This window comes from Rutilus rutilus (genome assembly GCF_951802725.1).
Source record: "Rutilus rutilus genome assembly, chromosome: 1".
NCBI classification, from domain to species: Eukaryota; Metazoa; Chordata; class Actinopteri; order Cypriniformes; family Leuciscidae; genus Rutilus; species Rutilus rutilus.
The window spans coordinates 277257-295501 of NC_140209.1; the positions used below are offsets into that span (position 1 = coordinate 277257).

Consider the following 18245-nt stretch of genomic DNA (forward strand, 5'->3'; position numbering starts at 1 on the left):
ATTAACAACAAGTCAATGTTACAGCAATAAGCCACATATTAAAACGAGCAGCAGAACTTTCTACTCACGGTGTCTCTAGCACCATCTAGTGCCTCCTGAAGGCCATACAGTCTCCCGTTGACCAGGTATACGCCGCTGGTCCACACGATGCAGCCCTCGTGCACCCACAGCTCCTCGGGGTCCAGAGGCACTAGTGGGAGCTGGGTAAGTTGGGCCACGGCGCCCAGAGAGTCCAGGCTGGGTGGGGGAGGCTGGAAGGGCAGGGAGGCTTTGCTGTTGATGGGAACAGTTCGAGGTAAATCTTCACTGGACTTATGTCTTCTTTTGAAGCGTGGATGGGATGTCAGTTTTCTGTGCTGGGGCCTCTGTTGTGAATTCTCGACGTGCAACTGCTTCAGTATGAGTTCACTATCCAGTTCTTGTACATTTGATGTACCCAGCCCACTCACCAGTCCTGCAGCCGGATCCCAGGTGTGCGCAGTTACCTTTAAGGTGGAGCTGCTGGTCATAGCATTGTGGAAAGCCATTTCTTCACCCATGCTGGAAAATACAGTGCCAATGGGGGTGGCTGGGGATGTTGGGTTTGTTGCCTGACTTCCTGTGCAATCGCTACTAACATATGACTTGACATTCTGCGAGTCTTGTAAACTTGTATCCTGGGGAGTCGAGTCTGTCGGAATGGATGTCATACTGGAAACTGGGGTAGCTGCCCCATGGTAGGACAAGGTTTGTCGGACTTGAGGTGGATTCTTAGGGAGCTTGGCTGCATATTCAGCTGGGTAAAAAGGACCATAGAGATCCCCGAGATGTTTGTAGTTGGCCCATTTCTGGCAAAGACAGCATAAGAGGCGACCAGTGTGTCCAGTCTCTGATATCACAGGCCCTGACAGAACATATCCAGATGTAGGAAGTATCTTCCCGGATTGCAAGGCAGAATCAACTTGCTCTGAAACCCAATTTTCTTTTGTTCTTTCATTTTCCTTTTCTTTTCTCATGAGCTGAGATGACAGCGGGGTATTTAACAGGCCATCAGCCCCAAGGTGACCAGCTTTGCCTCCACCTTTTGATTTTTCATCTTCGGCATTAATAATTGTACAGACTGCCCCAATCTCTTCCACCTTTTTCTCCACATGTATGTAAGGAGCAAAAACATTATTTCTGGTATCTGGGAATATTCCACACAGGCTCATGCTTCCCTTACCGCTCGTTTGAGTGTCCAGCTCCTCTTTGGAAGCCATTCCTCTCCTTCTTCTCTGATTGCCACTTGTACCAGCAGTCTCGTTGCCCTCTTTCCCCTTTCTCGGTTTATGTTTAGCAGGCTTCAAATCTAACTCTGGCTGGATCTCTTCACACTCTACATCCTCCTTCACCTCCTGGGTTTCAGCGGGAGGGACCAAAGATGGACAGGGGTTCTGGTCAGGTGGTGTTGATTCTTGGGGCACTTCATCTGCTGTGTTTGGGACTTGTACAGACTGAGGTACAGCTGTAGGTGAGGGAAGAGGCGAGGAAGGTATGCTTGTTGCTGCATTCTGAATTTGTGCTTGGGCACGTTTCTGCTTATTCACACTGCCTACTGGGCGACCCTTTTTCTTCCCTGATGGAAAATACCCTTTGGGCACCATGTTATCTGATAGTTTAGACTCAGAACATGTCAACCCGAGAGAATTCATCTGGTGCTGAGAAGCTCTGGACAGAAGGTGGTGCCCAGGGCTCTGGCCAGTGGTGGTCCCAAAGTAATCCCCACCTGGGTAATCATCAAAGCCCATGCCAGTCTCTTGCAGTTTCTGCCTAAGCAGGTTAGCAGCTGACTGCTCGCTGCGCCGGGTTTCCAGCTGTTGATATGTGTTTGTGAACTGCTGTATGTCAGACAATGCAGATGAAGATGGAGGAGGGGATCCCTGTACAGGACAAGGTAATGGAGGAGCTGGTGGAAGGGGTCCTAACAAAGTAAAATCATCCTTATCATTTTCACCCACCAAAGACCCTGAAGATCCCGCAGCACCTAATCCAAAGTCAAAATCTTTTGGCAAACTTCTGAGGGTACAACTGCTAGAAGCTGTTGCACCTGGTTTGAGAGACTGAGAATCACAGGAGAAGGCATCTTCAACTGCTCTGTATGGCATAAGATCCTCTAAAGTATGAGAATCATCTAGGTAAGATAAACAGGCCTCCTCTCCTTGAGGAGCACTAGCAAACGACGTGCCACCCTCAGGGTCTGGCAGGTCAGAGGTGTAATGAGATACTTCCAAGAAGTCAGACTCCACGTGACTGTTGTTGAAGTCATTTCTTTTCACACTTGGAGTAATTTTCTGCACGATTGCCTCAAGTTTTAGACCACGACCCTTTCTTGGGGGAAGAAACTTTGCTTTGGACTGAGGAGGTGAGTTTGCACTGGATATAGAATGCTGAGTCTTAGGAGAATGCAATTTTGGCTGAGTATCAGTACTGCTAGAACAATTGTTGATTGCATGTCTAGAATCAGAGTGGGACTGCGATAATGGGGAGTGATAAGCTGATCCTGGCCGCTGACCTGGAACATCCTGATGCTGCCTCTTAGCTGGAATAGGAGAAATAAAAGATCTAACTCTCCTTCTCATGATTAAAGGGTTGGTTTCAGCCGATGCTCCAGTTTTAGTTAGTCTCTGCCCCTGCTGAATCCCTTGGACAGCCTTACCGGTGTGCCCAGCAGGGATAATAGCACCAGCTGAAGCCACTGAGTGGAAAGATTTGGCAGTGTCTTGTGCACTCTTATCTGAGACGTCCTCTTCTTTAAGTTTAGGGCCAGCATTTGAGACTTGTTGAGAAATAGCATGCTCACAAGGCATTGCAGTCGGTGGTTGTCCAGCACCATCTCTTTCAGAATAAGCATCCCATATTTTCATGTCAAAGTGTGAACGGAGATAAGAGTGCTGCCGAGATATGTGATGCTGACTAGGCAGAATATCACTTGAGGATTGGGATTTACACTTCTGTTCAGGGAGTCTCTGAAGAACGTGCTTGTCCATAGCTCTTAGCCTTTGCCTGTCAGGAGTCCAGTCAGGTCTGTCTTGAGGGGGTAAGCTCTGTGGAAACACTTGTAACTTGCTAGTAGAGGGTGTGGTTTTAGAATATGCTGATATGGTGTGGAATGGTCGATGAGGCGTAGGATGGGAGATCATTTTTTGTCCATCCATGGTGTCACTGAAGCCATATGCTCTGAAACGATCAACTACCTGCGAAAATGACTGGTGTCTCGGTGGCGAGGACAAAGGATTCGAGGACATTTGCGAAAGATATGGCACGTTGCTGGTGGCTTCATTGTTGCCTTTGGCACTGCTGGTCTTTTCTAAATCAGAATCAACATCTACAGGGGAATGGAGGGGCTTATTACACTCCTTACTGGGTGGCGTGCTGCAGTAACCATCTGTGTTCTGGCCTGCAGCTTCAATCTTTGACGAGTCCTCCTTGTTTTGTGCTTTCTTTGCTTTTATTTCTTCCTTGCAGCATTCTTGACCGTTTGATCCAGAAGAGGAAAATGGTTGCTGAATGACTGAGGGTCCAGTGGTCCCAGAGTGTCCTCTCTCTCTTTCTGGTGTTGTTCGTCGAGAAGGAGACACATCGCAGATTACTGAGCGCCTTCCTGAGGACGTGGATGTCTGAGATTGAGTGTGACTGATAGGACCTACACCACATGCCAGTGGCTCAGCTTCCTGTAAAAGCAGTTGTTCCACAGCAGAAGGAGAGGTACCATATCTGGGGGGTTTTCTGTGCTGCAAAGAATAGTCAGCCAAATTAATGTGCTTTGGAGGGGCTCCTGTTGTGAGATCTAAAGACTGCTGCATGTGGGTGGACTGGCTTGGAGACAGACTGGTTTTGCCTTTTTCTAAGGAGATCCCATGAGTCACGTTGGGCTTATGTGCTTCAGAATCCCAAGAGGGATGAGGAGGGCCTAAAACTATCTCACTATCTGGTCCCTGATTTTGACTTGTATTCGGTGGTTTTCCAGAGGCCATTTGACTGAACTGGACATTAAGTCCACCCATAACTGTTTGAGAGCTCATTGCATGCGAACTCAAATTTTCAACCATACTGCAAGGTAGTCTAGTTTGATAACGGTGCTGGGATGTATCTTGAGGTTGTTGATGAACACTAGGTGTCTGGTCGGGACGTCCATAGCGTCGATCTAAGTGATGACCTTGGAGGACTTCTTGCAAAAGACTTGGAAACGACTGCTGAAACTGAGAACTGCTATCCTGACTTCTTGAGACGATACCTCTCCCCCCCTCCAAAGCAAAAACACCAATCTCCTTTCTGGCAATAGACCCATAGCTGGCCTGCAGCTGATGATAATTCTGGCTTCTATTTGCACCCATACCACTCCCTAGTCCTAACTTTCCCTTGCTCTTTGTAGAATTGAAATGTACCTCAGGATTACTGTATTTAAATGACACTGGGTGAGACTGAACAGAGGGGATGTTTTGGCCAAATTCTTGTTTAGGGGAAATATCATATTGTGACACATATGTTTCCATGCACACTTCCCCCTCTCCATTGTGATTTCTTGTCTCTCTTAAGACATTGACATCATGTCGCTCCTCAGGATTGCTGTGTTTGTTTGGGTAATGAGAAACAACATAACGTGGAGATTTGGCTCCTGTGTGCTTGCTTGATTCAATATTCAGTTCAGAACGAGCAGAGACAATAACCCCAACACCTCCAACATTATGTTGTTCTGAAACATTCACAGTTTTACTTGGATTTTGTTGTGCATCTGTCTCCGCTTCATTCTGTGTGGTAGAGACTGAAAGTCTATTCTCAGATTTTTCTCTATCACAGGGAGGATCTGCACTTTCAACTTCGCTTTCTTCATCTTTTATAATTTTGATCATTCTTCCCTTCATTCCGTTATCATTAATACCAAGGTCTCGTTCTCCTGCACAGTTTGGACGTGCTGAGGGAATGGGAGATGGTGGAGCAGGGGGATATACCTGTTGTTTTGGGCTGTGTTCTGCAGACGGATGAACTGATGGTGGTGAAGAGGAGGAGGGCGTCAATGTTTCTGGTGTCTTTGTTTGAGACTCTCTAGTAGATAATTGTTTTGAAGCTGTTGAAATGACTCTAGGGTTGACCTGGAGATCCAATGCCTGTTCTGACGACATCTGACTCTGTGATGATGGGTAGCTCTGTGGCTCAGATTCATTGCTTGTTCCACTTGCCTGCCTAATTCTCTTGCATTCTAATTGCTGATGCCCTTTTGTTTCCAGCATCTCAGAACTCTCTTCATTCACTGAGGTCTGACCACTGGCACTGGCACTTCCAGATTTGTTTTGGTTGCCCGGTAAAGACTGAGATCCCTGCTGCATCTGAAGGTGATGTGCACTGTCTCTGCTCTTCCTCTGAGGCAGCACAGTGTCTGTTAGCAGCATGTGCTGCACTGTGTTAGGTAGATTTTCCACTTGAGAGGTCAGAGCATTTAGACTATTTAGACCAGGGTCCTGCAAGAGTTTTTCATGAGGGTACAGAGAGCCATCTTCCCCTGGACCGCCTCGGAGACCTAGTCCCATTCGGTTCTGACTCATGGAAGCGTGACTGATCCCTGCACTGTGGTTCAAACCAGCCACTTTAGTTCCTACACCGCTACCACAACTACTAATACTGCTATTTGAATTGGGAGTGGGGCTCAGCTGAGGTACGGCCTGCAGTAGGCGTCCATGGCTTTGGCTGCTGCGAGTGTTTGAAACAGAGGGGTGTGATGACGTCTGCATATGCGTAGCTGCACTATTCCCCTCTGAACTCCCCATTAGTGGAGACGAAGAGGAGCTGCAGCTTGGAGACTGTACAGCAGATGGAGCAGGGGAGGGATTAGATATCGGACTGAAGTTCTGATGAATGTGAGCCTGTTGACTTTGGGAATGCATAGGAGATTTGGTGAGGTCTTGAGAGGGTTGTGAAGGCAGAGCAGGGCTAGAGGAGACTGATGAATGGGGCAGTTTGGACTGCAGGTGTCCCTGGTGCTGCATTTTGAGGGAAGGGTCATAACCTGCTCCAGTGCTGTGCTGAGAGCTACGCTGGGAACTGGGAGCATGCTTGTGAAGGGACTGCGATTGGGGCGAATAGGGAGGATGAGCAGATGATGAGTAACTTTGTCCCATATTCTCACAGCTGTTTGAAGCAGATGAACTTGTATGAGTGTTTGGATTAGACTGACTGGGCGAGTTATTCATTTTGGCATCCGTACTGCTGTTGCTGATCACGTCGTATCTTTGCGGTGGAGAGTTGTACATTCCAGTAGAGCCTGAGGTTGCATTAATGGGGGCGTAGTGTCCGAACTGAGGGGGTATTCTGTTTCCAGAAAGTGGGTACGTCCGGTGATGCTGACCTTGGTGTAATCCTTGATGTGAGGGATATTTCTGACCATGCTGGCGTTGATGCATTTGAGCACCTGATTGTACTGAAGTAGAATGAGCCATACTGTATTGCTGGGAAGGAGAAAACGAACCAGCGCTGCCGCTATTACTACTCCCAACTGCAGAGCCACTGCTGGAGCCATACTCCATTGAGTAGGGAGAAATCATTCCAGAGGACGACCCTGAACCAGACAAGTGCGGGTACTGATGAGGTACATGTCCATCTAGGTTCGTGTACCTAAATCCCGCACCATACGCAGCTCCGCCTCTTCTGCTTCTTTCTCGCCCACTCACTGAGAAATAATAATCCACACTGTCTTTACGGTAAGAGTTCCCTCCTCCTCCTCCTCCTCCACTGTGAGTGTTTCCCGGCGCCATCTCTCCAGGTGCTCTCCTGGACCCATAGCCGTGTACAGCAGGAGTGTGCAGCAGATGCTGTTGGCTCCGCAGGTGCAGGAGCTGCCCGTGACTCTGCAGGTTAGGTTGAGCTTGCTGCATGGCGTACTCCTCGGAGGTTCTGGGGGATATCTGAAGGTCTGAAGGGTGGGCCGGATACGGGGAACTGACAACACTTCCTCCCCGGCTAAACCCTGGATGAATAGGGACTGGACTGTTGGGAAAATTCTGCATTTTTGTGTTTTAGAGTTTCGCAAAAGCTTTTATTGGTAACCTTTCCTACGATAAGGATCCAAATGGCAAACTGGAATGTTTAGTATTAGCTTTGCAGTTAAAGAAACCAAGACACATATGTAGGAGCAATGCCCCACCAAATGTCTGCTAATCAAAACTGAGCTTTGAGCTGAATTTGCTGCTCGAGTTAAAAAGTAAACAATGTGAAGATGGGAAATGCAGCAGCAGCAATTCATTCACAAAAACGGTGTCACAATTGCCACTGTGGCTTGGCACTAGATCCAAATAGCTCAGATAATGAAAGATAAGTATTGTCACAAAATGTCTATAAGCCAAGAGGTAAAAATTGCAACTCAATTACGCTTCATTACGAGAATGTCAATATCTTGATACTGTAGTGTGATACGTCTCTTTGCCGTTTGGTAACTGTGCGAATGGATGTGGGTAGCAGCCATGCAGTCGGATTATAATAGTTCATCAACTGGTTTGCAACAAAAAAAAGAGACTTCTTTTCTCCAGTTGGCACATGTATTCACTGACACTGAAAATAGCTCGAGAAAGATCAATACTTCAAGATCATGATTTCTTTTCATATTTCCTGTTTAACAGGGATTTTCTGCACTCTCTCAAGTAATGTTTCAGTAAGGTCTTTGCCAACAAATATTTTCCAGCTGCTTCCAAACATTTGTCCTTTCCCATGTTAGTTCCACTCCAGCAGGATTGTTGTTTTGTTTCTTTGCTTGTCCAATCCTTACAGTACGGTGTTCTTCAGCCTAGCTGGTCCTAGCTTCAGGTTTTCCATAGTCAGTAACATGCCATCCAGTTGCTCGTTTCATCTGATCCTTTCAGTATGATGGTGTCTTGCTCTCTCTCTTGAAACAGGAAGCTTGAGACGGTCTGAAAACACAGGGAAAACACAGCACTTATCAATGTAAATCTTTGCTTTGCTACATTCATATTTTTTAACAACCAAATAACCCAAGTGCACTTAGTCTAGAGTGGGGATGCACCGATACGGGTACCAGTATGGGTATCGGGTTCAATACTGCGTTCGTATACTCGCACTTGTACTCAAAAGTAAATCAAGTAAATGTATCTAACTCTGGGCGTGATACGCTGTTGACAGATTGTGTTTAATACCCAGCTCGAAAAGCACTTCTGCAAATAATTTCGAAGTAAAATTACTTCCCTGGTCCGATTGAATGATTTTCGGTAACCCAAAAATAGACACTTTCGCTTTCACAATAGACTTTGTATTAATCGAGCGCAATGGGTAAGCAGCTGGATACCGCGTAACTTGACACATCACTGTCAACAGGAACTCACTTCCAGCTTTCGAGCGAGGAAGTGGACCGACGCAATCAATAATAAGATGTTCGAACGGTTGACATACAGCCAGAATTGGACGCAGAGGAGCTGGCTTTAACGACTGGTTCGGTTTACCGGTAAGCTGACATGTATGACAGGTCTTAATAAAACTGGCAACGTCCTTTTTAATACGAGGCCAGTAGAAGTAACGAAGAATTCTATCATACGTTTTCTGAACACCCGCATGACCGGCGAGCTGGTCGTGGGCCATTTTCAACACTAACGAGCGAAACTTTACTGGTATCACGACCTGAATAACAGAATCTCCCACACCATCAACAGCATGCGGGGACCACTTTCTCAATAAAACACTGTTCAATAAAATAGCCTTGCGCTCTGTCACGAATTTCAGTGCTGTCAACAACTTGTGCAAATTGTGGTTTTAATGTTTCATCATTCTGCTGTTCAGTTGACAAATCTTCCCGAGAAACCACAATGGGATAATCACTCAAAACGAAATGTCGGATGTTCCAACCCAAACGACAGAGTTGGAGTATGATATTGAGGTAGGCGAGGCTGCTCCTGTTCATCAGCGTTTTTACAGGGTTCCGCTGAATAAACGAGAGGTTTTGGAAAAGGAAGTCCAGTATTTACTGGATAACAGGTTAGCAGAGCCTTCATTTTCCAGCTGGTCCTCGCCGTGTTTGTTAGGTAAAAAATCTGATGGTACGTTCCGTTTTTGTACAGATTATAGGAAACTGAATTCTGTTACAAGACCAGACTCCTTCCCTCTGCCGAGAATGGAGGACTGTGTCGATCAGGTCGGTGCCGCAAAATTTGTGACAAAATTAGATTTACTGAAAGGCTATTGGCAGATTCCGCTGACGGCGCGCGAGGTTTCATCGTTTATAACACAAAATGGATTATTTTCTTACCGGGTTATGAGTTTCGGTCTTCGAAACGCACCGGCGACGTTTCAAAGAATGATGAATAGGGTTATAGCGGGACTAAAAGGCGTGACGGTCGTGGTAAGTGATACATGGCCAGAACACCTTAATCGTTTACGCTTGCTTTTAGTCCGTCTCTCTCAAGCAAATCTTACATTGAATCTGGCTAAGTGCGAGTTTGCAGGAGCGACAGTTTCGTATCTCGGTAAGGTAGTGGGGCAAGGACAGGTGCGTCCAGTGAGGGAGAAGGTGAGAGCAATAGATGAATATCCTGTTCCTGTTACTAAGAAGGAATTAATGAGCTTTCTGGGTCTGGTGGGTTTCTACCGCTTCTACTTCTCTATGGTCGTTGCCCCTTTAACGGACCTACTGAAAGCTAAAGCCTTGTTTGTTTGGTCTGAGTCTTGTCAGAATGCCTTTGAGGCAGTGAAAACGTTGCTAACTACGACACCTGTCCTTATGGCACCTCAGCTGGAAAAAACATTTAAAATTCAGGTAGATGCCAGTAAAGAGGGAGCAGGGTTAGGGTTAGGGTTGTTAGTAAGGTAACCTGTGTTGATTCAAGAGGATGATGCAGGTATTGAGCGGCCGGTTTGTTTTTTATTCTCGCGGAAGTTCAATAGTCATCAGAGGAACTACTCCACAATTGAAAAGGAGGCGCTTGCGTTAATTTTGGCTCTCCAACATTTCGAAGTGTATGTAGGTGGGAACAGCTCAGCGGTAATAGTTTACAGTGACCATATCCCGCTTACTTTTTTACACTCTCTTAAAAATCCAAATCAACGGCTGATGCGTTGGTGCCTATTTCTTCAGCCTTTTCATTTAGATGTTAGGCATTTGAAGGGCTCGGAAAATGTAGTGGCCGACGCGCTGTCTAGGATACCATTGTAGAACACTTTTGTAAGGTGTTGCCGTGGATTAAGAATTAACAGGTTTGTTTTTTGTAATTTTTTTATTATGCTATCCATGTGGGGGGAAGGATTTTGTTGGTAATGTGTCTGTATAGGCCTATACTAAAATTAATTTTGTTAGTGCGGTTACGAGTGCTTAAGTGTTGTTGGTGGAAACTTATTGGTTTCCTTTTCTTAAGGGGCGGGGTGTCACGGCTGTACTTTGCATTATCTTCTCTGCCGTGTGTGTGTGTGTGTGTTTGTGCTCCCCCCTACAGGTGCGCTGCGGAGCTGTGTGGTAATCAGGTGGATTGGGTGCACCGGTGCACAGGTGTGCCTATCGATAAGAGCTTCCTGTTTGGCGTGCTCAGTGAGCGTTCCTTCTTGTCACATCGATCCCTGGCCAGGACCGAGATGTTGATAGGCGTTGCGGCGTATTAATAGAGTTTGGAGACAGACTTTATGAAGAATAGAAAATAAAGAGTATTGTAACCGCTGAAAACGCTTCCTCCTCCTTCATTGTTGCTCCCTAATAAGGGCGTAACATTAGTGTACTATTAAACAAAATATAGTAAAAACCCTATCTGCCGTGCACAAGCTGATGGACTGAGTGCGCAACGGCACAGATGCACAAGCTGGTCGAGCACATCCCTTTTCCACAGACATCAGTGGAAATGTTGTAGTTCGGTCGGATGTCAATGGCAAAGAAAGTAAAACGAGGCATGTGGCTTATTATTAACGTTTGCTGATGGTGTGTGTGTGTGTGTGTGTGTGAGAGAGAGAGAGACACACCGAGCTGCACTTCCTCACAGAATGCCCAAAATATAAACACATCAGAGACCACTACTACCCCAAAATAAATAAGATATTTCCCCAATTTAACACCTGTAATCCAACCCAAAGACTGTTTCATTCTTGGCGAAGAAGCCAATATAGCTGCAAGATTTGTAGTATCTCCTGAGGGACAACCAGAAAGAAGCAAATATCCAATAAACACACTCACTCACAGCCCAAAAACACACCCCGTTAGATACACACACACATATAATGTTCAGTTGTTACATGATTTCTGTATTAGAATATTTTATTCATTATTATTATTCCCTATTTATTTTATTATTAATATTTTATGTTATTGTTATTTTTTGCTGTATCTAGCCATTAATATATGTAATATTGTCATTTTTAATTAGTTTTATTAAGTATTATTTTCTGTACATGGCCTTTACTAAATGTTCATGCTCTAAATCATTTTCTGTAGTTTTAATGCTTTGGCAATAAAAAAAAAAAATTCTGAATTGAATTGAATTGGGAGAGAGAGAGAGAGAGAGAGAGAGAGAGAGAAGAGAGAGAGAGAGAGAGAGAGAGAGAGAGAGAGAGAGAGAGAGAGAGAGAGAGAGAGCACTTCTGTTGAATGCTCTTGATTGCTGATTGTTCACTCAGCACATGTGTTATTTGAATTAAAACTAAATTGTATATGAAAGTAAAACATAAACTGTTACCTGGTTTATGCATAACGAGTGGGGATATTGTGTGTGTGTGTGTGGATATTGTGTGTGTGTGGATATTGCGTGTGTGGATATTATGTGTGTGTATGTATGTGTGTGTGTGTGTGTGTGTGTGTGTGAGTGGGGATATTGTGTGTATGTGTATGTTGTGTGAGTGTGGATATTGTGTATGAGTGGGGATATTGTGTGTGTGGATATTGTGTGTGGTTGTGTGGATATTGTGTGTGTGAATATTGTGTGTGAGTGTGGATATAGTGTGTGTGAGTGTGGATATTGTGTGTGTGTGTGTGTGTGTGTGTCTGTGTGTGGATATTGTGTGTGAGTGGGGATATTGTGTGTGTGTGTGTGTGTGTGTGTGTGTGTGTGTGTGTGTGTCTGTGTGTGTGGATATTGTGTGTGAGTGGGGATATTGTGTGTGTGTGTGTGTGTGTGTGGATATTGTGTGTGGGGGGATATTGTGTGCGTGTGCAGATATTGTGTGTGTGTGTGTGTGGATATTGTGTGTGTGGGGATATTGAGGTTGTGGATATTGTGTGTGTGTGTGGACATTGTATGTGTGTAGGGATATTGTGTGTGTGTGAATAGTGTGTGTGAGTGGGGATGTATGTGGATGTGTGTGTGTGAATATTGTGTGTGTGTGAATATTGTGTGTGAGTGGGGATATTGTATATATGTGGATGTGTGTGGGGGGGGATATTGTGTGTGAGTGGGGGGGGGGTATTGTGTGTGTGGATATAGTGTGTGTGGATATTGTGTGTGTGGATATTGAGGTTGTGGAAATTGTGAGTGTGGATATTGTGTGTGTGTGGACATTGTATGCGTGTGTGGATATTGTGTGTGAGGGGATATTGTGTGTGTGTGTGTGGACTGTGTGTGTGGATATTGTGTGTGGGGGATATTGTGTGAGTGTGTAGATATTGTGTGTGGGGGGATATTGAGGTTGTGGATATTGTGTGTGTGTGTGTGTGTGTGTGTGGATATTGTGTGTGTAGATATTGTGTGTGGGGGGATATTGAGGTTGTGGATATTGTGTGTGTGTGTGTGTGTGTGTGTGTGGATATTGTGTGTGTAGATATTGTGTGTGGGGGGATATTGAGGTTGTGGATATTGTGTGTGTGTGTGTGTGTGTGTGGATATTGTGTGTGTGTGGATATTGTGTGTGTGTGTGTGTGTGTGTGTGTGTGGACATTGTGTGTGTGTGGGGATATTGTGTGTGTGTGAAAATTGTGTGTGAGTGGGGATATTGTATGTATGTGGATGTGTGTGGGGGGATATTGTGTGTGAGTGGGGGGGGGGGGTGGTATTGTGTGTGTGGATATAGTGTGTGGATATTGTGTGTGGGGGGATATTGTGTGTGTGTGTGTGGATATTGTGGGGGGGGACATTGTGTGTGTGTGTGGATATTGAATGTGGGGGGAAATTGTGTGCGTGTGTGGATATTGAATGTGGGGGGAAATTGTGTGTGTGTGTGGATATTGAATGTGGGGGGAAATTGTGTGCGTGTGTGGATATTGAATGTGGGGGGAAATTGTGTGCGTGTGTGGATATTGTGTGTGTGGGGATATCCTGTGTGTGTGTGGATGTTGTATGTGGGGGGATATTGTGTGTGTGTGTGTGGGGGGGGTATTGTGAGTGTGTGTGGATATTGTGTGTGGGGGGATATTGTGTGTGTGGATATTGTGTGTGTGTGTGTGGGGGGGGGGGGTTGTGTGTGGATATTGTGTGTGTGTGTGTGTGTGTGTGTGTGTGTGTGTGTGTGTGTGTGGATATTGTGTGTGTGTGGGGGGGGATAGTGTGTGTGTGTGGATACAGTGTATGTGTGTGGATATTGTGTGTGTGTGTATAAATATATTTGTGTATATTGTGTGTGTGTGTATATTGTGTGTGTGTGTGTGGATATTGTGTGTGTGTGTGTGTGTGTGTGCGTGGATATTGTGTGTGGGGGATATTGCGTGTGTGGATATTGTGTGTGGGGGGATATTGTGTGTGTGTGTGTGTGTGGATATTGTGTGTGGGGGGATATTGTGTGTGTGGATATTGTGTGCGTGTGTGGATATTGTGTGTGGATATTGTGTGTGTGTGTGGATATTGTGTGTGTGTGTGGATATTGTGTGTGGGGGGATATTGAGGTTGTGGATATTGTGAGTGTGGATATTGTGTGTGTGTGTGTGTGTGTGTGTGGATATTGTGTGTGTGTCTGTGTGTGTGTGGATATTGTATGCATGTGTGGATATTGTGTGTGGGGAGATATTGTGTGTGTGTGTGTGTGTGTGTGGATATTGTGTGTGTCAAAACACTAATATATTTGTGGATATTGTGTGTGTGTGGGGGGGATATTGTGTGTCTGTGTGTGTGTGTGTGTGTGTGTGTGGATATTGTGTGTGTGTGTGTGTGTGGATATTGTGTGTGGGGGGATATTGTGTGTGTGTAGTGTGTGTGTGGATATTGTGTGTGTGTGGGGGGGGATATTGTGTGTGTGTCTGTGTGTGTGTGGATATTGTATGCGTGTGTGGATATTGTGTGTGTGTGTGGATATTGTACGTGGGGGGATATTGTGTGTGTGTCTGTGTGTGTATGGATATTGTATGCGTGTGTGGATATTGTGTGCGTGTGTGGATATTGTGTGTGGGGGGATATTGTGTGTGTGTCTGTGTGCGTATGGATATTGTATGCGTGTGTGGATATTGTGTGTGTGTGGATATTGTACGTGGGGGGATATTGTGTGTGTGTGGATATTGTGTGTGGGGGGATATTGTGTGTGTGTGTGGATATTGTACGTGGGGGGATATTGTGTGGGGGGATATTGTGTGCGTGTGTGGATATTGTGTGCGTGTGTGGATATTGTGTGCGTGTGTGGATATTGTGTGCGTGTGTAGATATTGTGTGTGGATATTGTTTGTGTGTGTGTGTGTGTGTGTGTGTGGATATTGTGTGTGGGGGGATATTGAGTGTGTGTGTGTGTGTGGATATTGTGTGCGTGTGTAGACATTGTGTGTGTGTGTGTGTGTAGATATTGTGTGCGTGTGGGGATATTGTATGTGTGGACATTGTGTGTGTGGGGATATTGTGTGCGTGTGTGGATGTTGTGTGCGTGTGTGGATATTGTGTGCGTGTGGGGGGGTATTGTGTGTGTGTGGATATTGTGTGTGTGTGGATATTGTGTGTGTCAAAACACTAATATATTTGTGGATATTGTGTGTGTGTGGGGGGGGATATTGTGTGTCTGTGTGTGTGGATATTGTGTGTGTGTGTGGATATTGTGTGTGGGGGGATATTGTGTGTGTGTAGTGTGTGTGTGGATGTGTGGATATTGTGTGGGGGGATATTGTGTGTGTGTCTGTGTGTGTGTGGATATGTGTGTGGATATTGTACGTGGGGGGATATTGTGTGTGTGTGTGTGTGTGGATATTGTGTGTGGGGGGATATTGTGTGTGTGTCTGTGTGTGTATGGATATTGTATGCGTGTGTGTGGATATTGTGTGTGGGGGGATATTGTGTGTGTGTGGATATTGTACGTGGGGGGATATTGTGTGTGTGTGGATATTGTGTGTGGGGGGATATTGTGTGTGTGTGGATATTGTGTGTGGGGGGATATTGTGTGTGTGTGTGGATATTGTACGTGGGGGGATATTGTGTGGGGGGATATTGTGTGCGTGTGTGGATATTGTGTGCGTGTGTAGATATTGTGTGTGGATATTGTTTGTGTGTGTGTGTGGATATTGTGTGTGGGGGGATATTGAGTGTGTGTGTGTGTGTGGATATTGTGTGTGTGTGTGGGGATATTGTGTGCGTGTGTAGATATTGTGTGTGTGTGTGTGTGTGTGTAGATATTGTGTACGTGTGGGGATATTGTATGTGTGGACATTGTGTGTGTGGGGATATTGTGTGTGTGTGTGGATATTGTGTGCGTGTGTGGATATTGTGTATGTGTGGACATTGTGTGTGTGGGGATATTGTGTGTGTGTGGGGATATTGTGTGTGTGTGTGGATATTGTGTGGACATTGTGTGTGTGGGGATATTGTGTGTGTAGTGGGATATTGTGTGTGTGTGTGGATATTGTGTGCGTGTGGGGGGGGGGGGCTATTGTGTGTGTGTGGATATTGTGTGTGTGTGGATATTGTGTGTGTGTGTGGATATTGTGTGCGTGTGGGGGGGGGGGTATTGTGTGTGTGTGGATATTGTGTGTGTGTGGGGATATTGTGTGTGTGTGTGGATATTGTGTATGTGTGGACATTGTGTGTGTGTGGATATTGTGTGTGTGTGGATATTGTGTGTGTGTGTGGATATTGTGTGCGTGTGGGGGGGGGGGGGGCTATTGTGTGTGTGTGGATATTGTGTGTGTGTGGATATTGTGTGTGTCAAAACACTAATGGAATATAATTACAGTATTTAATGATGTATTTAGGAAACACACAACTCAGAAGCACACAACTCAGAAGCACACAACTCAGAAGCACACAACTCAGAAGCACACAACTCAGAAAACACACAACCGGCTCATATTCATTCACATCTCAGAGGAATCTGCTCAGGGACATGTGATCACCCAGCATGCACTGGGCCAGAACAGTCACATGACACACAACACTCCAACACATTCACTGCCAACAACAGCTTACATCTAGTCATCAGAAACTGAATTCCAGACACAAAAATGGAGTTTTGGCAGATTTAGATGAAAACAGTGAAATGCACACAGAACACCAGAGGTCTTTACTATAAACCTTTACAACCAGAGCACATCTTCCTTCTGTTTGTTCTCAGTGTTGGGCTCTGTCTCTTTAAAGCAGGACTGATTCTGATTGGCTGTCGGTGTTTTTATCGTTCATCAGCTCTGACAGTAATTCTAATGATGTTGTTCCTCTGTGTTGCTATGGTAACAGTTGTGTTGTGAAGACTATTCTCGTAGAGTTAGAGCGACTGTAGTCGATTAACTGGCGTTATCTAGATCTGTTTACTCCACAATAGCAGGACTGGACTGATTTAGGAAGGGTTATTCTGATAGAAGACCCGTTCACACCAAGAACGATCACTATAACTCTAACTGTAATGTTAACTGTACCGATAACTGTAACGATAACTGTAACGATAACAGCAACCATAACTGTAACAATCACTGTAACCATAACTGTAACGATCACTGTAACCATAACTGTAACGATCACTGTAACGATAACTGTAATGATAACTGTACCGATAACTGTAACAATAACTGTAACGACAACTGTAACGACAACTGTATAACGATCACTGTAACCATAACTGTAATGTTAACTGTACCGATAACTGTACCGATGTAACGATAACTGTAACGATAACTGTAACCACAACTGTAACGATAACTGTAACGATAACTGTAACCATAACTGTAACGATCACTGTAACCATAACTGTAATGTTAACTGTACCGATAACTGTACCGATGTAACGATAACTGTAACGATAACTGTAACCACAACTGTAACGATAACTGTAACGATAACTGTAACCATAACTGTAACGATCACTGTAACCATAACTGTAATGTTAACTGTACCGATAACTGTAACCACAACTGTACCGATAACATTTACATTTACATTTACATTTAGTCATTTAGCAGACGCTTTTATCCAAAGCGACTTACAAATTAGGACTAAATAAAGCGAGTCATCATGAAGAGGCAAAAACAACAACAACGCAAGAAGTGCTCAAAATACAAAGTTCAGGCATTCTTCAGAGTAGCATAAGTCTGATAAGTGATGTTTCAAAGGATTTTTTTTTTTTTTTTTTTTTTTTTTTTTTTTTATGAGGTTAAGTGCTCACGGAAGAGATGGGTTTTCAGCTGTTTTTTGAATGTTGCCAGTGATTCTGCATTCCGGATGAGGCCGGGGAGAGCGTTCCACCAGCATGGAGCTGTGAATGAGAATGTTCTGGAAAGTGATTTTGTGGCTCTCTGTGATGGAACCACGAGACGTCGCTCGTTGATCGATCGTAGGCGTCTGGTAGGGATGTAGACTCGTAGGAGTGAGTGAAAATAGTAGGGAGCTGAGCCTGTGATAGATCTGTAAGCAAGCGTCAATGCCTTGAATTTGATGCGAGCAGCGAGAGGTAGCCAGTGCAGAGAGATGAACAGAGGAGTGACGTGGGCCCTCTTGGGCTCGTTGAAGACAAGACGAGCTGCAGCATTTTGGATCATCTGTAGAGGTTTTGTTGCACATGCTGGAAGTCCGGCCAAAAGAGCATTACAGTAGTCAAGCCTAGAAATGACCAGGGCCTGGACCAGAAGTTGTGTTGCATGCTCAGTTAGGAAAGGCCTGATCTTCCTGATGTTGTGCAGTGCAAACCTGCATGATCGAGCTGTCTTTGAAATGTGATCTGTGAAGGACAGCTGGTCATCAAGCGTTACTCCGAGATTTCTGACCGACCTTGATGGGGTGATTGATGATGACTCTAGCTGGATGGTGAAGTCGTGTTGTATAGACGGATTGGCAGGGAGGATGAGAAGCTCAGTCTTTGCCAGGTTGAGCTGCAGGTGATGTTCCTTCATCCATGTGGAGATGTCCGCCAGACAGCTTGAGACCCGTTCAGCTACT

At 45.2% G+C, this 18245-nt stretch overlaps 2 protein-coding genes across 3 annotated transcripts in view; both read right to left on the reverse strand.

Moving 5' to 3' along the window:
• The window catches only part of tcf20 (transcription factor 20), a 36819-nt gene that overhangs the window by 5931 nt on the left and 12643 nt on the right, over positions 1–18245 (reverse strand). For both annotated transcript variants that reach the window (XM_084403083.1, XM_084403082.1), the window contains exon 2: positions 69–7913. In XM_084403083.1, coding sequence (XP_084259209.1) covers positions 69–7016 — 6948 coding nt within the window. In that variant the 5' untranslated portion in view covers positions 7017–7913. The remainder of the gene's footprint in view (positions 1–68; positions 7914–18245) is intronic.
• LOC311286796 (uncharacterized protein) lies at positions 13419–14814 on the reverse strand (the record flags this gene model as incomplete). Its single annotated transcript, XM_084403098.1, has 1 exon — positions 13419–14814. A coding segment is annotated over exon 1 (1299 nt), but the record flags the coding sequence as incomplete, so codon positions are not given.